Below are 27,048 nucleotides of genomic sequence, written 5' to 3'. Positions count from 1 at the left end.
TTTTCCAAACAGGTGCATTTTGTTCCCTGCCAAAAAAATCCCCTCCACTCACACTTTGGATAAACTATTCATGCAGCATATTTACTAGTTACATGGCACTCCAGAACAGATCAGCTCAGATCACAAAGTCTAATTCACTTCGTGGTTTTGGCAGGAATTCCTAAAACTTTTGGGGACCAGTCAGGGGCTCAGCTCCTTGCATTATCCGATTACTAACGGGGGCTATGAACGTAGCAATGGGGTATTGGAGCAGTACCCCAGATGCTATATTAATTACCAGTAGGACAATTGGACAGACCTTATCCCTTATGCAGAGGTTGCTTACAATAATTCAGTACACAGTAGTACTGGGTTCACCCCATTTAAAGTGGCCATGGGACAAGACTTTGTATCTATCCCCAAATTGCTTCAGGCCATCCTATCAATAGCATTACTCCAGGAATGGGTGACCCAATTACAAACCACCTGACCAGTAGTGAGAAAGGTTTTGGAGGAAGCCAGAGAAGCATTCAAAAGGCAAGCTGATAAAAAGTGCACAAAGCCTAAGAACTTTAAATCAGGAGATAAGGTCTATCTGTCTACTAAATTCCTCCAGTCTAGGCAACCATCCAAAAAATTGGGACCAAAATATATTGGACCTTTCTCCATAGAAAGAATTATTAACCCATTGACTGTGGAACTACCAAAAACGCTCAAATGCATACATCCCATATTTCATTGCAGTCTGGAAGTCACTTCTTCCCTGCGTCCAAAGTCACAGCTACTTTCCGATCCTATTATGATTGAGGGAGAGCAACACTTTGAAGTCAGAAACGTTTTGAATTCTCGTGTACATCAGGGAAAAACCCATAATCTGGTGGCATGGAAAGATTTTCCTCCTTCAGAGACTCAGTGGGTTGATTCCAAACATATTAAAGCCTCCAAGCTGCTTAGGAAGTTCCATGTATATTACCTAAAAATAAACCCCATTGAACCAACTACTAATGATGAAACATTCTGTGTCCCTTCCTCCCCTCTTCTCTTCCTTTGCAAGACTAATATCCCTGTCCAGCGGGGCAGAATGTCAGGTCCTACCAGTTCCTACCATCAAAGGCTGGAAGGGGGGGATGGACAAATATGATTGTACATACATGATGGGAAATAGAGAGTGGGGAATGACGTGCAATGAAGACCAGAGAAGCTCCAGAACCAGTTTGTACCAGAGGCACCAAGGCCATGCACCCTGAAAAAGGAATGTGAATTGCCCACAACATCTCAGTGCTCATAACATCTTGGCAAACTCTGATTGACGAGGCACGGACTGGTCATGGGGGGAGGGAAGAAGGGAACCTTTTCTGTATCTTTTTTGTGCAGGAAAACCTTAGAGCTAGCCTGACTTTAGTGCAACCATTTTCCTTAGTAAAACAACTTTTTGCTTCAATCTAATGAAGTCGAGGGTCTTTCTTCCCTAAGGGACTGGATTGGGGCAGATCTGACAGGTAGTAAGAATGTTTATTTCTCAATTTAAAGTGTAACATATATAATTAAAAGTAGCATACAGATATTCATTTTATAAAAGCCACTGTCATTAGTAAATAAGTATTAACACAAAGCATCTAAAATTCATACTAATATATAATCATAATTAACTCTTAGAATTATTTCAAAGTATAGAAAATGTAGAAGAAATGCTATATGATAAATGCAAAAATTAAGAAATGTGGAAAATATTCCTACATAGTAAAGCACATTTTTAAAAGTTCTATTAAAAAGCTCTTGTCGTAATTATAATATAAACCTTGCTTACCTCTTTGGATAAGCGTGTAAACAAATCGCCTCCCCTGAGAAAGTCTAAAATAAGATATAGCTTCCCTTCTGTTTGAAAAGCTGAGGGAAAAGTAAACAATTGATTTCAGTAAAATCAATACAGTATCTCTAACCATGGAAAGGAACTATTTAATTATTTATGTTATACTCCATAGGCTATAACTAGATAACCATGCCCATGCTAGCATCCATCACTTTTTAGTGCCTACTGCTGCTGTTTGTTTAAGCTGCTACTGTGCTGCAGTAAGTAACTAATTGCATCTACTGATGCTGCTACCATCCTCTCAATCCTTCCTGAAAATTACCCTACTAGAGACGGCTGAACTATTATTGCCTGCCTAAGGGGCTTCACAATCCCGCATTAAAAAAGGCTGTAAAAAGCATAATGGCTGTTAGAGCTAGCTTGGAGGGAATCTTTTGTCATGTGAAGTATTCATATTACAACATTGCTATTTCAACATGCTTGGTCATTAACTTTTTTTTGGAAGTATTAAAATAAAACGGCTAAATTCCAGCATTTTCCATGGGCTATGATTTTCAAATAATCAATAAAACAATGCCCAAAGCTCAAATTCACTAAAAATGTACAATCATTGCCTGTTAATGCTAAAACATTTATTGTAGAATTTAGTGTATCCTAAGAGACAATACAGGAGCTCTTCCTCATTAAAATGTCTTCAAGCTAGGTTCCTGAATCTCAGTAAGAATGTTTATAAAAGAGAAATGCTTCTATGAAACAAATGATGTCTGGTGGAAAATATATATACAGCATTTGATTATTTAATCTTCGCAAGAAATACATTGGTCTGTTCTTGGCAAGAACAGCAATATTGCTCTACATTATGAGCCTATTGTTTCACGGTTTTATGAATTGATACTATTGTGCAGAATTGGGATGGCATAAAAGACCTTGGATATAGCAGAACGTTATATACCAACCTCCATGTAAATGGAAAACGTTGGGGCAATCTTTGATTATCACCATATACCAGGTAGTATTAATGCTACTTTTTTATTGTCATATTGTCTGCATGGTTATTTGTATGAATGTAATAATACTATATTTTACCATGCTTGAAAAATAAGAGAAAATATTCCAGTGAGGCTCGATATCATATCTTTCAGAATCTATTTAAACTAAGATATTTATTCGAGTCAGTTTTTGACTCCTGCCCACTGCCTGGACAAGTCCTTGTAGTTTTCTTGGCAAGATTGATAGAAATGGTTTGCTATTCACTTGCTCCTGAGAGGAAGGGCAGAGAGAGAGTGACTGGCTCATGATCACTCAGCTGCTTCATGCCTAAATTGGTATTAGAATTCATAGTCTCTGGATTTCTAGCCTGAAGCCTTAACCAGATATTGGCTCTAAATTAAGCTATACGTTGTAATATATTGTCAGTTTCATAAAAGTTTGCACACAATGCCTCAGAGGATCACTGTAGGAAAGCTCTGCTTTGCCCGTCAGAAAGAAGGATGCTGGATTTCTTGAACCAGGACTTTGATAGTAAATCTATGCATCTCATCCCAGCTTAATTTGGCTGGTAGGTTCAAATTTGGCTAAAGTCCTTCAGATACATAGCACAGCATTGTTAAATAAGAATCTTCACTGAAATTAAGGATAATTAAGGATGAACTTGGCAATGTGTTACACAGTCCAAAAATTGAAGAATAAAAATGAAACTTAAAGTACCGTATATACTTGAGTATAAGCCGAATTTTTCAGCCCACTTTTTGGGCTGAAAAATTCCACTTCGGCTTATACTCCAGTCAACAAAAAAACTTACCGAGGACTTGTGCGCGGCCGAGGCTTTGGTGCTTCCGGGATCGCGCGCACCTCTCCCAAGCCACCGCCATCCGGAGACCTGCCGAAGTTTGGGGAGGTTTGGGGAGGTGCGCGCGCACCTCCCCAAACCTCCCCAAACGTCGGCAGGTCTCCGGACCTCCGCGCCTTGCCTGCCTGCTTCTTTCCGCAGCGGAAAGAAGCAGGCAGGCAGGGCGCGGAGGAACGGAGACCTGCCGACGTTTGGGGAGGTTTGGGCGCCTCCCCAAACCTCCCCAAACCTCGGCAGGTCTCCGTTCCTCCGCGCAGACCTGCCGACCTTTGGGGAGGTTTGGGCGCCTCCCCAAACCTCGGCAGGTCTCCGTTCCTCCGCGCAGACCTGCCGACCTTTGGGGAGGTTTGGGCGCCTCCCCAAACCTCCCCAAACCTCGGCAGGTCTCCGTTCCTCCTGCCGACGTTTGGGGAGGTTTGGGCGCCTCCCCAAACCTCCCCAAACCTCGGCAGGTCTCCGTTCCTCCGCGCAGACCTGCCGACGTTTGGGGAGGTTTGGGCGCCTCGCCAAACCTCCCCAAACCTCGGCAGGTCTCCGTTCCTCCTGCCGACCTTTGGGGAGGTTTGGGCGCCTCCCCAAACCTCCCCAAACCTCGGCAGGTCTCCGTTCCTCCTGCCGACCTTTGGGGAGGTTTGGGCGCCTCCCCAAACCTCCCCAGGTCTCCGTTCCTCCTGCCGACCTTTGGGGAGGTTTGGGCGCCTCCCCAAACCTCCCCAAACCTCGGCAGGTCTCCGTTCCTCCTGCCAACCTTTGGGGAGGTTTGGGCGCCTCCCCAAACCTCGGCAGGTCTCCGTTCCTCCGCGCATACCTGCCGACGTTTGGGGAGGTTTGGGCGCCTCCCCAAACCTCCCCAAACCTCGGCAGGTCTCCGTTCCTCCTGCCGACCTTTGGGGAGGTTTGGGCGCCTCCCCAAACCTCCCCAAACCTTGGCAGGTCTCCGTTCCTCCTGCCGACCTTTGGGGAGGTTTGGGCGCCTCCCCAAACCTCGGCAGGTCTCCGTTCCTCCGCGCAGACCTGCCGACGTTTGGGGAGGTTTGGGCGCCTCCCCAAACCTCCCCAAACCTCGGCAGGTCTCCGTTCCTCCTGCCGACGTTTGGGGAGGTTTGGGCGCCTCCCCAAACCTCCCCAAAGGTCGGCAGGAGGAACGGAGACCTGCCGAGGTTTGGGGAGGTTTGGGGAGGCGCCCAAACCTCCCCAAAGGTCGGCAGGAGGAACGGAGACCTGCCGAGGTTTGGGGAGGTTTGGGGAGGCGCCCAAACCTCCCAAAGGTCGGCAGGAGGAACGGAGACCTGCCGAGGTTTGGGGAGGTTTGGGGAGGCACCCAAACCTCCCCAAAGGTCGGCAGGTCTGCGCGGAGGAACGGAGACCTGCCGAGGTTTGGGGAGGCGCCCAAACCTCCCCAAAGGTCGGCAGGAGGAACGGAGACCTGCCGAGGTTTGGGGAGGTTTGGGGAGGCGCCCAAACCTCCCCAAAGGTCGGCAGGAGGAACGGAGACCTGCCGAGGTTTGGGGAGGTTTGGGGAGGCGCCCAAACCTCCCCAAAGGTCGGCAGGAGGAACGGAGACCTGCCGAGGTTTGGGGAGGTTTGGGGAGGCGCCCAAACCTCCCCAAAGGTCGGCAGGAGGAACGGAGACCTGCCGAGGTTTGGGGAGGTTTGGGGAGGCGCCCAAACCTCCCCAAAGGTCGGCAGGAGGAACGGAGACCTGCCGAGGTTTGGGGAGGTTTGGGGAGGCGCCCAAACCTCCCCAAACGTCGGCAGGTCTGCGCGGAGGAACGGAGACCTGCCGAGGTTTGGGGAGGTTTGGGGAGGCGCCCAAACCTCCCCAAAGGTCGGCAGGAGGAACGGAGACCTGCCGAGGTTTGGGGAGGTTTGGGGAGGCGCCCAAACCTCCCCAAAGGTCGGCAGGAGGAACGGAGACCTGCCGAGGTTTGGGGAGGTTTGGGGAGGCGCCCAAAGCTCCCCAAAGGTCGGCAGGAGGAACGGAGACCTGCCGAGGTTTGGGGAGGTTTGGGGAGGTGCGCGCGCACCTCCCCAAACCTCCCCAAACTTCGGCAGGTCTCCGGACGGCGGCGGCTTGGGAGAGGTGCGCGCGATCCTGGAAGCACCGAAGCCTCGGCCGCGCGCAAGTCCTCGGTAAGCTCTGGGCGGTCACTTGCTTCGCGTCTCCTGAGGGAAGGGGGGGCGACTGGAGCGGGCGTGTTTCCTCGCCTGCTGGGCGCCGCGATTTGCCCGGGGAACGCGCGGGCCCTGAATGGCAGCGTGGAGCGAGGAAGCGGACAGCCAGGGCTTCCCCGAGAGCCGCGGCCACACAGGGTATTCCTGTGTATTCAGGCTTGCAAAATGGCGGATCGAGCCTCTGCTGGCGGCAGAGGCTTGCAGAACGGCGGATCGGCTTATACTCGAGTCAATAACTTTTTCCAGTTTTTGGGGGTGAAATTGGGGGTCTCGGCTTATACTCGAGTCGGCTTATACTCAAGTATATACGGTAACCCCACCTTGATTTTGGGCTTCAAAATTCTGTTGTTATACTCTCCCAACAATAAGCTAGCAGTCTTGGAATCTGAGGTATCTGGATTTTTTTACCTAGCCCAGGGGTCAGCAACCTCAAACAGTGAAAGAGCCACTCGGAACCGGTTCCCTCACAAAAGGAAAAACTGGGAGCCGCAAAAAATATGTGTGCATGCGTGTACATGCGTACATGCACAGAACAGGGTTTGACTGAAGAGTAGAGCCAAGGCGAGATATGCACCTACCCTGCATATTTGAATTCATTGGTTGAACTTTTCTAGTCCCACTTTTTTTTTTTTGGACTTCACATGGCAGAGGACCAGGAGCCGCAGGAGACAGCTGAAAGAGCCGCATGCGGCTCCGGAGCCGCGGGTTGCAGACCTGTGACCTAGCCTAACACAAAGGGCTCACACAGATATTCTAATCATATGGCATTGATTTGCAAAATTTATTAAACTTACCATAATGTAACTTGACAATAAAGGGATGGTTAACTTCTACTAAGATGTCACGTTCCATTTTTGTCCGAACACGATCACGAACTATAAAACATTTTGTTCAAATTAATAGCTACAAAGTGAATTTAGACTTTTTGTTTTGGAATATCTAGTTATCTCAGCCTAAATGTTTTCCAGAACGTATGTCATGTAAAATGTAGTAAATGCAGTTAGGTAGCCAAATACCATTTTTTCCTTCTACTCAAATGAGTCCGATTCCTAGAAACTGCTTGGACAAGTCCCTGCAGTTTCCTTGGCAAGTTTTTTCAGAAGTGGTTAGGCACTGCCTCTTTCTTAGGACTGAGAAAAAAAATGATAACCCCAAGGTCACTCAGCTGATTTTGTGCCTAAGGTGGGACTAGAAGTCACAATCTTCCAGTTTCTAGCCTGATGTCTTACCCATAAACCAAACTGGCTCTCAATCAAATGCTACTTGATAGTTAAATCAGACAAGTCTGCCAATACCAACCTGTGTTTCAGATAGCTAATAGACAGACAAGCTTTGGCATAGGCAGAAATATTATTATCATCATCACTTTGATAATTTCAGGATTGTTCTACAGAAATATTGGCCATCACTAGACTAACCTCTCCATAAAAGCACTGAATTACAAATACAAATAGGTGATCAGGGAAATACTAATTTGACTATATTTCTACCCTCACCACAATCCAGCAACTTGTATGTAAAATAAATTATTAAGCAACTGAATATTTGGCATAGCAGCAGCATGAAAACCTTCATTAACTTCTGCCTGAATACAGGTATCCTCACTTAGCAACTCCCTTGTACAGTGACTGTTCACAGTGACAACCATGATGAAAAAGTAGCTTTTTCTTTAAAACATCTATTGGTTGCATAACTTACCTTTCAATGTTGCTTTTTTAAGTACTTTCATTGCATACAGCTGTTTGGCATCAGGTCCTGAGATTTTTTTCACAAGAAATACCTGTAGCAAGCACAAGTAAAGCCTTTTTAATGTCAAATGCAACAATGTTATTGTGATAAACAGTTGAACAGGCCAACAATATAAACTCTGCAAAGCTTTAAAAATGTGAAAGTGAATGGGGCATTTACAAAGTACCCCCTTCTGAATCCTTACAGTAAATGTAAGAATTTGCAGCACCAGAAGTTGCTCCTAGCTGTCTATACAATATGTGCATATGCATGTATACTAACTTAACTACAGTGGGAAAAATGACGTAGTTGTGCATGTATATCACTTGCAAAAACAGGTGGGAGCAGATTCCAAAGCAGCTACATCAACCTGCACAAAGCAGCCCTTTTAACAATTTGGTACACACATGCAAAATGTATTAATATTCAACTCTGCAGCTTGCAGGAGAATAGAATATGAAAAACCCTCTGACTCCCAATAAGAGGAGTATGGCTGATCAGCACATACCAAATATTATTCAAATGTAAAGTTCTCCAAATGTTTTATATGCTTCTGATCTAAAACAAAGTCCTGCCTACCTCAAAGTTAGTCTATTTAGTACTTTGATAGATTCTGAAAAAGTCCTTTGAAGAATTTAAGAAAATGAAAGTAACTTTGTTTGTGACTCTTAAAATAGTGATATCTCTTTCCATGATCTTATGGCAGCTGGATCTTGGGAAAAGATGTGGTTGCTTTGAGGAGTTGCAGACAGATGCTACATTCATGGTCCTGTATGTGTCAAAGCACTCTGAACCAGAATCCAAAGTATTGCAGTTTTATTAATGAAACAAGGTTTTATATTAATTCAACCATGGAAAATTGTGAGGAAGTATACTATGTTTAGATTATTCACCATAATTTATGAACAATCATTCTTAGATATTCAAATCTGAGCTTGGGCAGAAAACTAAGAGACAATTAAAGAACCTGAAGAAAGATTTGGTAGGTGGAATTTAAGAACTAGATATTCATTTAGGGAATTCTGATTAGTATAAAGGTAAAAGTAAAGGTAAAGGTTTCCCCGCACATGCGTGCTAGTTGTTTCCAACTCTAGCTGTTTCAAAGCCGAAGAGCCAGCGCTTGTCCGAGGACGTCTCCGTGGTCATGTGGCTGGCATGACTAGACGCCAAAGGCGCACGGAACGCTGTAGTATAGGTTGAGGCAAATACTATGGTAGCTTTTAAAAGATCGAAAGTCTCTCTTACCTTTCCAAAAGATCCCTGGCCTAGTACTTTAAGGAGTTCAAATTGTGAAGGATCTGCTTTTTCATGCCCTTCTTTGACATGATATGTTATTGCAATCTCTTTAATATTGCCTTCTTCCTAGAAAATAAAATAAAATTGGTTCAATGTAATGAGGGGAGTTCATGTCATTTTTAAAAATATGTATGTTAGGAGATATTATACAATAATAAAAAGAAAACATACAATATAAATTAAAAGAAAAGTACAAGTGGATGTTAAAAATGTAAATGAAGGAAAGAAAAAATGAATTTATATAAAAAATCAGCTTGACCTTTACAGCAGTTATACATTTAACATGAACCCTCCCCCTTTTAAAGTTATGTCATAATTTCATTGTTTCCATATTTTCCTTTCTAAGCATCGAATCCATAAATCAAATCCATTGCCAGCAAAAAATCCATAAAGGGTTTCCAGTCATTAATAAATGTACTTGTTGCCTTCTCCCTAATTAAACAAGTCAATTTTGCACCGAGTGGAATTTATCTCAGAAGATTTTTTTAAAAGACACATATAATAAAAAGAATATGAACAAGACAAAAACAGATTTCACTGAATATAATTTTGATGCAACAAGAAAAACGGACAAGCAGTTATGATTAATGCTGCACTGAACTGCACGTCATAGCATAAAATTTCAGAAGTTCCCATTATGAAGCATGTGAGAAATGAGAGCATATAACACAAAGTAGTTTGACTTACTAAAGAAGAGTTTCTAGATTCCTCTAAGTTCCACTAATCAAAGAAATGTGTTTATATCTCTCTTTACTTAAACATTTATTCAATAAAAGCAGGCATGTTTGTATCTAGTAACTCCTCCAAGGTCAAGCAGGGCAACATATACAAAATGTTTATTTTTATAATCTTTTGAAAATAAGATTTGGCTCAGTCAAATCATGGCTATCGACCTCCAAAGACAAAATTGATGCTAGGGAGTTAAAATGGCTGGATCTTCAAAATTTTCCATTCTTGATTTAAATAAATTGATTAGTGGCATATTTAGAAGAAAAGATAATTCATGTAAACAATTAAACTAGATTAAGAACATCAGAAACTGGGCAGAAGTTTCATGTAGCATTTGAATAAGTCTTCCTTTCTTTTCTTTTTTCTTTTTTTATAGTTAATAGTAATAGTGTTTGTAGTTATCCTATATGAGCTAGAGAGTGATAGATTTTAGAGTTTATGGTTGCTAGCATTTGGATGTTCATGAGTGTTTTTTTTTGTTTTTATACCCTGTACTTAGCTCTGGGAAGTCGGGGGGGGGGAGGGGTAGGGAGGGATGGGTGTGGGAGGGGGAGGGGGGATTGTTAAAGATAAAATGTATGTTAAAACTTTTTAATAAAAAAAAAAGAAACTGGGCAGAGGATATCAGCATGAATTAGCTGCAATAACTTAACACTAACACATTAGTTACTGAAACAAATAGTGGAACCTGCCAGAAACATCCTCATGACTATGGTGGTTAACTTTGCATATATCCACATATATTGTACTGACATCATGCTGGCCACATGACCACAGAAATGTCTTTGGAGAGCACTGGTTCAATGGCCCTTGAAATGGAGATGAGCACCACCCCTTTTAGTCAGCAGCGACTAGTGGAGTAAATCCACAGGGACACCTTTACCTTTACATATATTGCACACTTAAACACACTGGATTGTATGAGTTCTCTGAACTTTTTCCTCCAAAATATTAAGTAAACCTCATTCCTAGTCATTAGATGAAATCATTACACTTCTATAACTTTTGTGATCCTTGGAAGATTTTTTTTAAAAAAAAAGAATCTTGAATCACCCAATCCTACACCACAAAATGTGTGATAAAAGAAACTTTTCCTTGGGTTTTTCATAAAACCTCCCATTATGTCTTGCGTATGATGAACAATGGATATTTTGCTAGTAAATTTAAACAGAATTCATTCTACTTATATGTTCTGTTATATTTAGAAATGTCAGATAAATGAATCATAAGGCATATTACATCCATGTATTACATTTTATATCAAAATTTGAATCTAGTTGGGTCACTGTTGTTGCTTAAATAAATGAATGAGGATATTGAATGGAATCTAGATCAGAGGTCCCCAACCTTTTGGGCACCAGGGACCGGTTCTGTGGAGAGAGGCTTTTCTGTGGACTGGAGGGTGCAGGGTTTTGTGTGCTGCCTGCATCCCATGGATGGGGCTTTGCTTGTTTGGGCGGACCGGTTGCTTGTATGCTGCAGCCCGGTACTGGTCCACAGCCCGGGGGTTGGGGACCCCTGAGCTTGACTACCACATAAGAATGTCAAAAAAACCAAGAACTGTCTATGAGAAGGGTAAATCTAGAGACAAAATATGAAGTGTTCTATCACAAACAGTCCAGACACAGCTGTGAAATTTCTCATTCCTTTAGCAAGTTGTTCAGAATTTAGATAAGTTGTCTTCTTGAATCCGTGAAATGATAAATTCAACACAGATGTAAATGGATTTTCTTTTCCATCCTACAGTGTTATACTAAAATGTTCTTGGCATATTACATTAAAGTCTGTGGGAGTCTAAGCGGTTTTAATTTCTTTAAATAATATTAAACCACTAAAAATATCAGCACTCAGATTATTTTTACTTTACGGCACACCTTAAACAATTTGGAAAATTCTAATCTAATGCTATACTAGCTACAGGTAGTCCTTACAACCACAGTTCAGATTAAAAATTCCATCACTAAGTGATGATCGTTAACTAAGTCAAGTCCAATTTTACAACTTTTTTGCAACAGCTGGTAAACCAATCAGTGCAGTTAAGCGAATCATGGTGATTCTTAATGAATTTGGCTTCTTCCATTGCCTTTCTTTGTGGAAAGCCCAGTGGAAAGGTTGTAAATGATAATCATGTGGTTATACATGCCAAGTGCCCAAAGTCTGATCACGTGACCATGTGGATGCTGCAACAATCTAAGTGCAAGGACCAGTTGTAAGTCACTTTTTTGTTTGTTTGAAAATCTGGGAAAAATTACAATTAATTGATCCCAGTATTCAACCTTATTGAAAAGCAACTTACCAAATATAATTCAAAATATAGCAAGGTTTACAAATTATGTCACAAAATGTATATTTTAATTTTAAAACATTTGTACTTTGTAAAATAAACTTCAGGAAAAACAAATACCAGCATGAACAAGAATCCTTAAAAATTCACTTTATAGAAAAGTTAAATTACAATGCATGTTACAGCTTTGCTATTAAATAAATTTCTGAGGAGACGCCCACAATGGAACTGTGGAATAAACATTTGAACCCCTGTGTTACAAAAATATCAGAGATTTTTTGAAGAATATTGAATATATTTTAATGCTCTTAAAATTATACTAATTCAACAAATGATTTGTTCATGTTTATTGGCCATCTAAGACAAGTGTCTTTTTGGTGTTGATTACATTATGTTGGTAGTATAAAATAATAAAGGCAGGATAAAAGTAAATAAAAATAATGTATCAGATAGTTGCCCTACTATCATACTTTCTAGGTTTAATATTCATAAATTTGTTAATACAATTTTGGAAACAGAATATGATATAAATATGTGGATGTTTAAATCTGAATTATACGCCAACAATGTGGAATACATCCAGTATCCAGTATGAGTTACCTATCAAAACAGTTTCAGTATCCTTGGGAAAAAACCAGTCTGAAATGAATACATAGTTAATAAGTACCTCTGCATTCTAAGCAGAATATGACAAAACAGACCGATTCTGAATTAGAATTTTAACGTAAGTTTATGTAAGTGATTGTTGGAAAGTGGAGAATGGAGCTTTTGAAGATTTATCTCACAGGATGCAACTCAATTCAGATATGAAAAAAAGCATTTCAAAGAGACTCTACCTTAACTGATTCACCATAACCGAGGATGAGAATTTACCATTATGATTTAAAAATACTGTATTTAGCCCAGAGTAGTGTTAAAGATACCTTCCTGAAATCTGTTATTCTTGCTTTAATGTCTTTAGCAAATTACTGTTTGATGAAAATGGCAGGATTCCTTCACCTCAATCACAGAGGTAAGAGAATTGACTGAATTAACATCCAGTATAATTGAAAGTCCCTTGGACTGCAAGGCGATCAAACCGGTCAGTCCTAGAGGAGATCAACCCTGACTGCTCTTTAGAAGGCCAGATCCTGAAGTTGAAACTCAAATACTTTGGCCACCTTATGAGAAGGAAGGACTCACTGGAGAGAGCCTAATGCTGGGAAAGGTTGAGGGCAAGAGAAGAAGGAAACGACAGACAATGAGGTGGCTAGATGGAGTCACTGAAGCAGTAGGCATGAGCCTAAATGGACTCCAAAAGATGGTAGAGGACATCCCTCCTCGGGAGAAGAGGAGGGGGTGAGCCCCCAGGTAGGGGTTGAGTTCTCCGGGGCCGCCTGAGCTTGGAGCTTGGGCGGCTGAAGGATCGAACTCCCCCGTAGCCTGGGCTGCTCCCAGCTGGCTAGCGTCTCTGCTCCGGACTTCATGGAGCAGAGCCAGGCGTCTGCGACCATCCCTGCTTGAAGGAGAGACTATGAAAGGAAAAGAGCAGGCAGAGCAGTACAAGAGGGAAAGATGAAGAGATGAAAAGGACTATTTTATTTTACTCTCGAGCTTGATGGACTTTGCTTAAAACTTAAAGTGAAAGTGCGACACAATTGTAAGTAAAAGATGGCGTCTAAACCTCCCCCTAGAACTTTTCGGAGTGCTGGAAATTCTCCGGTGCAACAACAATCATTACTGCAGGCGTTGCATTCTCCAGATGTAGTGACATCGAAGGATCTTGAAAAACATACCCAGTTAATTTTGGAGTCAATGGGTGTTAAATTTGCACAGATGGAGGAGAAATTGGAGAAATTGGAGCAGAGAATGGAAGAAAGGATGGAACAGAAACTTAGAGAGATGAAGGTAGACATTTTGTCCTCAGTGCATAAAATAGCTAAATGTGTGGAGGTGCTGGATGACAAAGTGGCAGAACTGATTCAAAAGAATGCTATATTAGAAGCAAAAGTATTGGAAATTGAAGATTTCAAAGACAAAATGGATAGCGAACTGAGTTTGGCCCAATTTTATCAGATGCAGTTTGCTGTTAGAATTAGAGGCCTAAAAGAGAATATTAAGGAAGATTTAAAGCAGCTGGTTTCTGAGGCTTTTGAGGTGGTATTGAACCATCCAGCATCTGAAATAAAACAAGGCATGGACAAAGTGTTTCGTGTGAACTCGTGGATTGCTAAACAGAGAAAGTTGCCTAGAGATGTGGTGGTTTATTTTGTAAAAAGGGAAATTAGAGATGAAGTTATACAAGCTGCCTATGATACTAAAGTTGTGATTGCTGGTCAAGAAGTTTTGGTTTTAAAAGAAATTCCTCCAAAGATTTTAAAGAGAAGGAAGGACTTTATATTTCTTGTGCAAGAGCTCAAGCAAAGGGATATAAGGTTCAGATGGGAGATCCCAGCTGGGTTGAGCTTCATGTATGAAGGCAAAAGGTACTGTTTGGGTACTGTGAAGCAAGCGCATGATTTTTACAACAATGTCTTAAAAGCAACCCCATCAACACTTTTGGAAGCTGCAGAGGGATCTGGAGAAGGAGAACATCAAGAGGATGAAGATGGACTGATAGACGAGAATGCTACAGGAGGAGATCAAGCTGCAACTCTTTTGGATGATTCTAGAGAACAGAGGGTGACGCGTGCTGCCTTAAAACGCTCAAAAAAGAAAAGAAGATAGGTCTAGTAGAAATCTATGGAACTTCCACAACATACTGATAGTCAAGTGGTAGTTATGTTTTTAAGAGTTTTGGGATGATATGTATGGTAACAGAATCTTTAATTTGGAATTAATGGACAATTTACTACAGAGGAAGAGGAAGAAAGTTTTGTGGGTTAATGTGGGTTAATTTGTGTAAGAATTATCTATTATAGCCTATTTTGGCTAGAGAGGCTAATAGGGATAGGTGTTTGTGATGTGTAAATGAGAATATGTTTAGGAAATAGTGAATTGTGGAAGAACATAGATGGGAATGACGCTAGTTTTCTTTTATTTTAGTTCTTTATACATATTTAGTATTATTAAGGATTGGTTTACTCTATATAAGCTAGAGAGTGATGGATTTTAGAGTTTATAATTGTTAGTATATGATTGTTTATGATTGCTTTTTAGATATATACCTTGTATTTTGCTCTGGGAAGTCGGGGGGGGGGAGGGGGGGAGGAGGGGAAGTAGGGGGGGAGGCAGGGGAGGGAGGAGGGAGAGGGGGAGGGGGGAGATAGGGGGGAGGTAGGGAGGGGAGGAGGGAGGGGGAAGGGGGGGTTTTTTAAAGGAAAACTGTATTTTAAAACTTTTCAATAAAAAAAAAAAAAAAAGATGGTAGAGGACAGGAAGGACTGGAGGAACGTTGTCCATGGGGTTGCAATGGGTCGGACACGACTTCGCAACTAACAACAAATAACTGAAAGCAGCCAGCCACCTATCTATAGGGAAACATTTAGGATCTAATACTGCATTATTCTTGTTCCCATACCAAATATCTTACCTCATTTTTTGTTAGAGGAAGAATGGAAGATTTTTTGTTAGACACTATGTAAGATGGACCTAAATATTTATCACTGTTTCAATCCCGTATTTGTTTAATCCAAGAAAGTTTATCAGAAGCAGCAGGCATTCAAATAAACTTCATGCTAATAATTAACATTATTTTGCTTTCTCTAGACTGCTTGGATAATAACTGCCTATTAAGAGCTAGGGAAAAAAGTCAAATTTACTCTTTCACTATTAAAAAAAATCAAACTCCATACTAATAAGTTCAGAAAATTATCAAAATTTGCAAAAGGTAAATAAATATAGCCAGAATGAGGGCTAAGGAAGTATGATATTTAACTTTTCTTAGTAATCTATCATAAAAGACTAGGAGCTTAAGTGCTTGGTGCTGCAATGTTCCAGAAATTAAACATTTCGTATTAAAACATCATCTATTTTCGTTCAAACCAACAACAAATAAAAAGGGAAAGAGCTACATGGAAGAGCTAACGGAAACAGAGCTGATTTGGACAGTGTATGAGAAACTAATATGAAATTTGTCACACTAATGGATGTTTTTTTAATTAATATATGAGTACTTGATATAACCAATAGCTATTAATGAAGAAGAAAGAGAAAAAGATGATAATAATAATGAATTGCCTCAAATAGATACTGAACATTAATTTTTAATTAATAATTTCATGTGATCATCTTTAATAATTAAATATTTTAATGATTTAATAGTTTGGTGTAGGGCAGAGTTCCCCAATCTTTCGCAGTTGGTGGCCTGGAGCAGGGGGAAGGGGGAAAGAAGGGAAGATTTTGTGTGTGGGGGGATAAACACATGCAAGCACATGTGCGCGTGCACAAACATCCGTTGCTCATGTGAGTGGCACTGCGAGCACCTGCATGCTCACGGTGACGCTTACATGAATGGGGCTGTGAATGCTAATGACACTCACGCAAGCGGGGCCATGAACGCCTCTGATGCTCATGCGAATTGGGCCGCGAATGCCCGCAGACACTCGCACAAGTGAGGCCGTGACCACCCATGATGCTTGCACGAGAGGGGCCATGAACACCTGCAACATTGTGAGCGCGGCTGTGCATGCATGCACATATGTGTGTACCGGCCAGCCATTCACGCGGCTCGGTAGTGGGCTGCAGACCACAGGTTGGGTGCCCCTGGTGTAGGGATTAAGGTGCTAGCCTAGAAACCAGAAGACTTAATTCTAGTCCTCCCATAGGCATGAAAGCCAGCTAGGTAACTTTAAGCCAGTGTCCCTCTCTCAGTCCAACCACTTTACTAAGTTGTTGTTGGAAAAAACAGGAGGAGGAAGGAGTATTATGTATGCTTGCTGCCTTGAGTTACCTAGGAATAAAGGCTAAACTCTAATAAATAAAAATAAAATAAATATTTCACTGAGTCTTCCTTTCCCCCTATCACACATTATTTTGTCCCAACCTTACAGTAGCTTTATAAGAAGGACCAGTATGATTTTTTTTCCTATGGCACTCACTGGGGAACACAGGGCGGAATAAATAGTTTGCCTTAAATTAACCAAAGTATTTGCAGCCAGAGTGAAATTCTAATCAGAATCTTCCTGATTTATAGATCATTCTTAGTCACTATAACTTAGTCATTTGCAGGTCATTTTTAGTCATTGTGAAATACCAACTGAATAGTTTTATATTCCTAGCTTTAAACAGTTGACATTTATCTTTGATAAATATTATAATCATTAACTATGTACTACTATTACTTGACTAACAAGCTACACCAAAATGAATAAAATTTTTATATAATATAACATTAATGTACATTTTTTCCCCAAACAGCACTGTACATAGACACAGCTATTTAAGCCTTTACATTCAATTCTCTGCAGGAATCCAAATTAATAGCATCTCCAACAATTGTTTTCTCTAATGAAGGAGTTGTAATTGATTCTAAGCTTTAAACGTAATCTATAATCCTTTAATTTAAGAATTATTTTTTGTTCTCCAATCTAAGCAGTTAAGGAAGTAAAAATTCATTTATACTCAATTATCGGATGACATACATTATCCCATAAATACTATATAAAATAAAAACTTAAAAAATTCATTTTAGTACATTTTTCATAAATAGCAATATACAATGCAATTAACACAAACCTATACCAAAAGACTTGGGGGAAAAATTGGAACTTTAATGTTATATATGTTGACGGCAGCAAGACTGCTTTATGCACAAAAATGGAAGGATATATTTTGATCCCCACAATGGGTGTAAAAGTTGACGGAGTTAGCAGAGATAGCGAAATTGACTACTTTGATCAAAGAAAAAAACATTAAGTACTAGTTACAAATACACTGAAAAAAGTGACTTGTGACCATTTTGCACACTTACGACCATTGCACATCCCCATGGTCACATGACAATTCAGATGCTTAGCAACTGATTCATATTTATGACAGTTGCAATATCTTGGGGTCATGTGATCAGATTTGCAACCATCTGACAACCAAAGTCAATGAAGAAGCCAGATTCATTTAACAACCATGTTACCAACTTAGCAACTACAATGATTCACTGAACAATTGTGGCAAGAAAAGTCATAAAATGGGGAAAACCTCACTTAACAAATATCTCACTCATTTATCCATTTTTAAGAGCAGATTATTGTTTTTATCAGTGAAGTGCTGAGCAAAACACCTTTTAACTATGAATACCAGTCTTGATTACCTCTTTCATGTAAGAGATTTCACATACAGTAAAATGACAATAAAGATTATCTTATATTTTAAACAAAAGAGAAATCATAGCTGTTCTTATACTTACAAAAATAATGCTTTAATTCTATTCAACGTCTATTACAATTAAATGTAAATGAAATGGCACACAAATTTAATAAATAAGGTTTTCATGTTCAGAGAATGGCTGACATAATTTATAAGCTGACTAGAAACGACTTGCTGATCACTGAGGAAAAGATACTATACTAACCAAAAATTAGGTACAACTCAACAAAGAATTGATAAGTTTATATTGATATGTTATACACTGGAGAAGTGGGAATGTAGTGGGTCTTATTAGAAGTACCAGGAAGATCAGAAATACTAAGCTCAGTACAGATAATCTTTAACTTACAACCATTGATTTAATGATGGTTCAAAGTTACAACAGCACTGTCCATTTTTCACACTTATATGATCATTGCAGCATCCCCATGGTCACATGACCAAAATTTGGGTGCTTGGCAACTGGTTCATATTTATGACAGTTACAGTGTCCCAGGTCATATGATCAGCTTTTGCAACCTTCTAACAAGCAAAGTCAATGGGGAAGCCAAATTCACTTAACAACCGTGTTACTAGCTGAACAACTATTGCGATTCACTTAACAACTGTGGCAAGAAAGGTCATAAAATGGGGCAAAACTCACAGCAACAGAAATTTTGGGCTCAATTGTGGTTGTAAGTTGAGGACTACTTGTACAAAAATGAACCATCTTTAAGGATTTTCAGGGTGAGAAAATATGGAAAAATAGAACAGTGTAGACTTATTGGATAATTGCATGATGCATACCAAAAAGAGAGGATTTTAATAACAATTATATATTCCTTAAAAAATAGTTACAGCACAGGAGCTGTATTGCATTAAAAAATATGTTTTATGGAGGTGTGCAAAACATTCAAAAGTTTTATAACAAACTAATTTATAAAAGTACAAGTATAAGCAACTGTATTAAAAAGCAAATTTAAAATTAATAATCATGATAATAAAAAGGGAAGAAAGAACCTGGAAAATTATGTTAAGTAAAACAATTCTGAAAAAATTGACTACAGTAGCAGAAAGTCTTATTGTTCCTTGGTCAAAAATAACAAATATGGATGTTCACAGGTAATACATATCAACAACACACCATTTTATTGGAAAACTTCCAATGCCTCAAAAGCCCACAATTCTAAACACCAAGAATACTGCCAAGAAGAACATTGTATGTTCACAACAACTGATCCAAAATTATACTAGCAATGCTGTTGATTTCAGCCCAAGACATGATAATAGAAGATAGCTCGAGGTTATATGAGTTAATATTGAAATTTCTTAATTGCATCTCCAAGAGCAAGATGATCACAGCCTGAGGCTAAATATTCCCTGAGGCATCCAACATATCAATACTTTAGGATGGAACAAAACAGAACTGAACAGAATAAAATTCTGTATTGGCTGAGTGTGATTGGACACACAAGGAATTTGTCTCTGGTGCATAAGCTCTGTGTACATACAAGCAACAAGTGATAAATCATGATTACAATCATAAAATACAGTCATACTGTATATCATAAGATACAAACTCAGTGATAATACTTTTAGTTAAAATGTGGAACAATTATAGAAAGTTTTACATCAGGCTTAGTATATCAATGCATTTGTCTTACTAGGAATTGAACTAATAAATTTTACTGAAATTCTGCATATGTGTTACTAAATAGTTCATATAAGAACCTTTATTTTTAAATCTTACAAGTCCCTTTCACTCATGGATTGAAATTATCTAAATAAAGTATGAATCTTCATATTCTACTTACTGTTTGTAGATTTAGTTCTTCTTCGCACATAGGCTCATCCATAATTTGTTGGCCATTCTACAAAAATCATAATTTAAAGAAGAGTTATTGGAGGAACTTTATTAGAGCAACTGAAGTGCAGATAGTCCTTATTTAGGGACTGCAATTGGTGCTAGTGACTTGGTCACTAAGCAAAGCAGTCACTATTGTGTTTCTCTGAAAATAAGACCCACCCAGAAAATAAACCCTTGCCTGATTTTTGGGCATGCACCTAATGTAAGTCCTACCCCAAAAATAAGCCCTAGTTAAAAGCCTGCCCACTCCGTCCTACCGTCTGGTTGCTTGCTGCAGCAATGGGGCAGGACAATGCATGTCGCACCGGTTCTGCTGCCACAAGGTGAGGTGAAGCAGGTGTGGGGGAGTGGAGCTGCTCCACGTGTCCTGCACCCACTTACCTCAGGGCCCCTGCAGGCAGGCCGCTCCCCGCTTGGCGACCTCCTCCTGTCCATTCAATGACCCAACTGCCTACCTGCCTCTTCCCTTTCACTCCCTTCCCGAGCTGGACTGCCATGCTATGGAGGATGGGCGAGGGAGGCATGGTCACCTTACCAGCTCTCCCTCCAGTATTTTGGAGCTAGGCGAAAAAATCCTCCACCACTGTGCAACAGCTGCGTCTGCTGATGGAGGGGCTTTCTTCGGTCCTGGCCGCCCCTGCTTTGCCCTGCAGATCACCTGCCTCCTTCTCTTCCTTCAACTCTCCCATGGCTTGTGCCGTTACTGGGTGGTACAAGCCTCCTGTCGCTTCCCACCGCCAGCCAGACACCCGCCAAAGCCGTTCACCTGCACCCTCCCACCGTCTGCTTACCCACAGCTGCAATGGCTTACAGGGCTTCCCAGCGCAGACACTCACGAGGTGAGGGTAGTGCTGGCGGAAAGCACCTTCAAGCAAGGAGAAGAGCGGTGCGGACAGGCAGGGGTAGTCAAAGGACCAGGCGGCACAAGCCTCCCCTGCCGCCTTCCTCTGCCTGCCAGACACTTGTGCCACCCAGTCCTTCAGCTGCCCCCGCCTGTCCACGCCACCCTTCTCCTTGCCTGAAGGCGTGTTCTGCTAGCACTGCCCTCGCCTCCAGAGCGTCTGCCCTGGGAAACCCTGTAAACTGTTGTGGGTGGGCGGGCACAAAGTCACGGTAAATGAAAATCATATGACAACTATGCTTTCGATTTTACTTAAGCTTTCCTTTGGTTTGTCAGAAGGATATGACCCCAAATGGCTAGGTGAGCCTAAACAGTAAGAAAGGTTTCCAGAACTTAATTTATGAGGAAGCTACTTTAACCTCACTTCCTCAACCTTCGGAATGCTTGCCCAGTGCTAGGATAATTAGCAAGAAGATAATTGATGCTTCTATTTACATTCATTGCAGAGGAAGGGATTACAAGAGAGTAAGCAGGCACACAATGGTTCAGGCACAAGGTAATATGTACTAACTGACTATAATAGGAAACACATGATTGAAAGAGAGATGCCGAGGAGGACAAGAATGTGGGCTTTGGTCACAAAGTTACTTTTTCATTACTGCTGTAACTGAATGGGCATTGTCCAAAGCAGTCAATAAATGAGGACTATCAGTATAATTATATTAATATTGTCAAGGTTTAACCAAAACCAATTTTGCCTTTGCTTATCTAAAAAATATAAAACATAGTTTTGTAAACCAATAATTATTAAAAAAAAATAGCAAAGCTACTTTTAGACAAACTAAAGTCTTGCTTTCTCCCAATGTTTTGAAATATTGTTATTTCAAGTACTGTAAGATGTAAACACTAATAATATCTGTTTAAGAATAATGTTCTCTATGAACTGAAGATGGCAGATTAACATGTAATATAAGCCTCTAGAGCAGGGTTTCCCAACCTATGGGGTACTAGTCTGTGGTCTAGTGGCCACCGGGCTGTGGGAATGGCTGGTGAGTACGCTTTAGCGACGCCACAAGGATGCTAGTCGCCGCAAGGGTGCTAGTGGCCCCGTTTGCGCATGTGCAGGGGGCACTAGCATCACCACCAGCATTGCGTAGGAGGCTAGCACCCCCGTCAGCATCACACAGGCACTAGTGTGCCATGGGTGCATGCAGTTCTGTTTGTGTATGTGTGCGGGTGCGGGTGCTAGCACCACTGGGCTGTAAGAAGCCTGTTTGTGCATGTGCACGCGTGGGCATAAATTTTCTTGCTCCTCCCTTTCACTCCGGGCCGCCAAACGGGAAAGGTTGGGGACCTCTGCTCTAGAGTACTAAGGGAAAAAAAGATGTACTTCCTTAAACATTTCAAGATGACAGTTCATCACACAAATTCTCTGGCATATAAGGTATGGGTCGGCCCTACTTTGCAGCCTTTTGATCACAGCTTTGAGTTCACCTTAAGCTTATCTAAGCATATGTAGTGTTTCTAAATCACATACTTGGGCTTCTGAACTATATGCCTGCAATTGGTTGGCATTTCCATTTTTCCAGTCTAATGTCTAAAGTAGTTCTTTTGGATTTCTGTGCACTGGGAAAGGTGCAAGGGAAGAGGAAAAGAGTGATCGGTAGCAAGATGGATGGACTGAACTATAGCCACAATGGGTGCACTGTTGAAAGTTCTGGTGGACCAAGTGGAGAACAGATTGTCCAGGAGAAAATCTATGTAGTCATTAAAAGTTGACATTGACTTGATGGCATACAATCAGACAGCTGGAATAAAAGCAATGCTTATCTTCTATGCATCATCCTATAGGAGATATGAGTTAGAAACGAGTGATCAAACTTAATTTCAAAAGATTTAATCACCAGACACATTTTTAAAAATTTGATTAAGGTATGTATCTGAATCAAATGTGTAAATATTGCATAAAAATTAAATTATCTACTTAACATCTAACAATATTTCATCTGGTTTCATTATTTTCTCAATTATATCTTACCCACTGGGTTCTCTTCTTTCTCATTTTAGTTACTGATACATTGAATACTAGAGTGAAAAAATTATCATAAACATGGAATTGTACCCTCCAGTGACAAACACACACACGCACACACACACACATGTAAAATGGTAATTATGTTGCCATCTATAGAATTTTTTTTAAAAAAGATCACTAACACATTCATAAGGTAAAACATAAAAGTCTAATATAAAATGGATTATGAGTGGGAAACAAATTAACACCTAATTATATACATTTAAATAAGGTAGACACAATAATTACCATTATCCCAAAAAATAACAAAGTGAACCCTGTAAGCATGTAATCAAACTTCTCAGGATTACTTTTTGATTTATTAAGCCAGACAATCTAAATTTAGCCAAAACTATTTTGGATAAACTATTTTGAACAACTAGCACAAACTGCTTCTTGAAATATATGAACTGTGAGAAAAATGTGGAAACAAATCATCACCAGTTCCTCTGCCGTTGTCTTTCTTACAGCAGAAGCAAGATGTGCAAACTTTCCTTTTAAAAAAAGTATTAAAAAAACATCTAGCCCTCGCTGCAAACTTTCTTCCTTCTTCTTAAGACTAGGAGAAAGTTAAGCATTTGGGCAAAATGAGAGGAAATGGAGGGAGGAATGATGTGAAAGTAACCAGACACCACCAAAGGGAACAAAAGCGGCAGGAGTCCTTCAACTGTGCATTACCAAGGCTGACAATCTGGCAGCCCCAACCCCACTCCGATATTACCTTCAAGAGGACAAAATGAGGAAGATATGTTTACAGTCTCTATAGTTCTGCATTAGCAAATTCATATATAACAGCCACTAAAAACTTCGCACAGAAAGTTATATTTCTGTAGTGTTAAAGGTGGGTGTAACATTTCTCCCCATAAACCGTAAAAACTACAAAGAAGGGATGCTTTAAACACTCTCTCTATAAAAGAGACACAATACAAATATTCATTTCAAAAGGCTCCTTTATCATGGAAGATACTGTTGTGAAAAACAGGAAAATGTCAAATAATTAAAAAGGTGTTATTAAATTAACATGAGAATGTCTGCGTGAAGGCAAATGAAAACAAAGGGCATACAATCCAAATCATAGATGTTCCATTATTTAGAAGGAACAGCATTCTGTAGCCCTACACACAAAAAGTTATTTGGAAAACCCTCCCTTTTATACTTGTTTGCAAAGGAAATTAGTGTAAAAGGATAAGAGGGTAAAGAGTTCCAAAAGCATGTTATTTGCTGCAGAGAAGAAAATAAGGATATATATTATCAAGTTTTATTCCAAAAGTCTGCTGCATGTGTACAGTACTCCAGGGTTATAGGAAGGGGGACTGTAAGCGAACAGATAAGAATCGAACAACTAATTTAGTCAGTGAAATGTTGGAGGCAAAGATGGACAAAGATGGTCACAAACTGACTGAAAAATCGATCTGAGGTAGTGATGTGAGGCAATCTTGATGTCAAACAGCTTTGCTAGATAAATGGCTTCCATCCTCCTCCCCCACCCTAGTTGGGAGTAATAAGATCTGCAACCCAACGTACTCTGGGGACACAGGATTAAGGGAGCCCGAGTCAAAGAGGCAAAGCAAGCAGGAAGCCTTTTACTTCCCCGGCTTCCGCCCAGCGCCTCTAAAAGAAATAAAACGAGGAAATGGAGCGCGCCTGACTCTTCCCAGCCCTCTCAATGAAAGACGGACAAAAGGCGGCAACGGGGCAGTGACGCTCCTTTGCTGAGGTGGTGAGCGATCTTTTCCTCCCGCTTTTCTCCCCCCACTTCCTCCTGATCTTGCCCGGCAGCGAAGAAGGGGTGGTGGTGGTGGTGGTGCAGGCGGGATTCCACGCGGTTGCCCAGCCGAGCCCCGCAGATGCGGGAATGCCCAATCCGCTTACCTCGACGCTGCTGCCGCTCTCGGCCGGATTCTCCACAGCCATTTTCTGCCAGGGGTCCGCCAACTGTGCCAACGGCATCTTTCTTCTTTACCTTCACGCTCCCGCCGCCGCCGCCGCCGTTGTCTCTTGCCGCCCCTCAGGAACACCACTGAGACATAGGATCCCTCTTCGTTATTTTCCTCCCCGGCAAGGGGAGGAGACTGCCGGAAACGCGGTTCTTAGCCCTCCGGATGAGGCAAGGATACCCACGCCGGCGTAGGAGCAGACGTTCAACTGGAAGCCTCCGCCGCTGGGTAAAGCTAACCTCAGCGCCTGACTTGTCCCGCGGCTCAGGCTATTACTCATTTCACTTCCGCTCCCAACATGGCCGCGTCCGAGCCGTACCTGCCTATCAAACGGAGATTTTCTGCGTCATTCCCGAGGGCGGGACTGACACAGCCAATCATTTTCTAGCTCAGGTAATAAAGAAACCGACTCAGAGCTGCGGGCTGTTTTCACGGGGGGGGGAGAGAGCGGGGGCCGACGGTAGATTTGCTGGTGGAGGACTCCCGGATACGTGAAGGTTCTGTCACGTCGTAATCTTGAGCGAGAAGCGCCCCAGGTACGACTGCTGTCCTCTGCTGCCTTTACCAAAGACGCGTCATCGCTCATCCTTCTCAGAATGCGGTATTCTGCGCACGAGGTCACGTTCATTCATCTCCGTGGCCGTTTACCCTCAAGCGTCGGTAATAATCCGGCATAATTGCCACCACCCCCTTAAAGGATGATGGCACGAAACGTGGTTGGGGATTCTTCAGAGCGTAATTAGTTCTCTCTTGCTTTTTTTTTTAAAACGGCCTTTAGGAAAATCAAGACATTTTTAAAATGTCCCGTTACACAGGTATTAACTTGGCTGGAAAACGGGCGCTCCTCGCGACTCTACTTGCAGGAATTGCAGCGCCCGTAAAGACTCGTCGCTCTCTTTACTGTAATGACTTCCTCTTTTTTTCCCCTTTATTTAAATTTTGTTGGAGATGATAAAATAACATGTTCATCTGTAATGCTGCAGATTGTTCGTGGTTATTGGTTCATAATTAAGAATTGTATGTTCCCTAAGAAATATATAAAACTAAAACCTACAGCTAAGGGAGTGATTCTGAGAAATACTTCATTTTTGGAAAGGGAATTATTTATTTCCAAGGAAATGAGCTCAGAATTTTACTGAAAGAATAATACTGAAGACAGAGCTTTTTTTTTTGAATAACCAGTTTAGGAATTACAAGATTGCAGCTGTAAAATAACATATATTTATTAAATTTATATCCTGCTTTTTTCCAGGAGCAAAGCTGGTAAATGTGTCCCCATATTATCCTCACAAAAAACTGCATTGTAAATTGGATTGAAAGACAGCAACTGATTTTCAGATCAGTTGTGCAAATTTAAATCTTAATCTCCCCAATCCTTATTAACATTCTAGGTAAAAGGTAAAGGTTCCCCCGCACATGCGTGCTAGTTGTTTCCAACTCTAGGGGCCGGTGCTCATCTCCGTTTCAAAGCCGAAGAGCCAGCGCTTGTCCGAGGACATCTCCGTGGTCATGTGGCCGGCATGACTAGACGCCAAAGGCACACGGAACGCTTACCTTCCCACCGTAGTGGTCCCTATTTTTCTACTTGCATTTTTACGTGCTTTCGAACTGCTAGGTTGGCAGAAGCTGGGACGAGTAACAGGCGCTCACTCTGCTACGCGGCACTCGGGATTCAACCCGCCAAACTGCCGATCTTCTGATCGACAAGCTCAGCGTCCTAACCCACTGAGCCACCGCGTCCCTTATTAACATTCTAATCACTGCTTTATTTCCAATGACAAAGTCCTACCAAAAGTAATCATTACATTATTTTTTCCCAGAACAGAAACCACAACTGTACTTTGAAACATTCTTACTAAAATCTATACTTTATAATATTTTGAATAAATACAATATTCTATAGTATTACCTGAGGTTTTAAAGAAGATTGTGTGTTAGTGCTTGAGAATAAACCGTTCCCCTTTTTAACTGTCATAAACATAACACATCTATTTTGATTATGGAAGGAGTTTGTTGTTTCCAGTGTATGTATTGTGAAAAGAAAGCTTTCTGTCAATCCACTTATATCACGGGTGTCAAACTCGCCACGTCACATGACGTGTCATGATATCGTGATTCTTTTTGTATTGCCGGCAATGGGGTGGGTGCAGCTTCAGTATGATGAAACCGGCCCATGGGCCGGCAGTTTGACACCCCTGACTTATATGGAATGCAGGTA

The 27,048-nt window shown here is 41.2% G+C and overlaps 1 protein-coding gene across 2 annotated transcripts in view; it reads right to left on the bottom strand.

Annotated features, from left to right (window-relative positions):
• The window catches only part of RPS6KA3 (ribosomal protein S6 kinase A3), a 61,603-nt gene extending 36,502 nt beyond the window's left edge, over nt 1–25,101 (bottom strand). For both annotated transcript variants that reach the window (XM_081326811.1, XM_081326812.1), the window contains exons 1-6: nt 24,766–25,101; nt 19,926–19,982; nt 8,787–8,903; nt 7,512–7,593; nt 6,608–6,688; nt 1,787–1,866 (exon numbers count right to left, since the gene is read on the bottom strand). In XM_081326811.1, coding sequence (XP_081182937.1) covers nt 1,787–1,866; nt 6,608–6,688; nt 7,512–7,593; nt 8,787–8,903; nt 19,926–19,982; nt 24,766–24,843 — 495 coding nt within the window. In that variant the 5' untranslated portion in view covers nt 24,844–25,101. The remainder of the gene's footprint in view (nt 1–1,786; nt 1,867–6,607; nt 6,689–7,511; nt 7,594–8,786; nt 8,904–19,925; nt 19,983–24,765) is intronic.
• Between the last annotated feature and the right edge of the window lie 1,947 nt (nt 25,102–27,048).

Source organism: Vipera berus (genome assembly GCF_964194415.1).
Source record: "Vipera berus genome assembly, chromosome: 4".
NCBI classification, from domain to species: Eukaryota; Metazoa; Chordata; class Lepidosauria; order Squamata; family Viperidae; genus Vipera; species Vipera berus.
The sequence above is the reverse complement of the archived record's forward strand: the minus strand, read 5'-3'. Positions and strand labels throughout refer to the sequence as shown.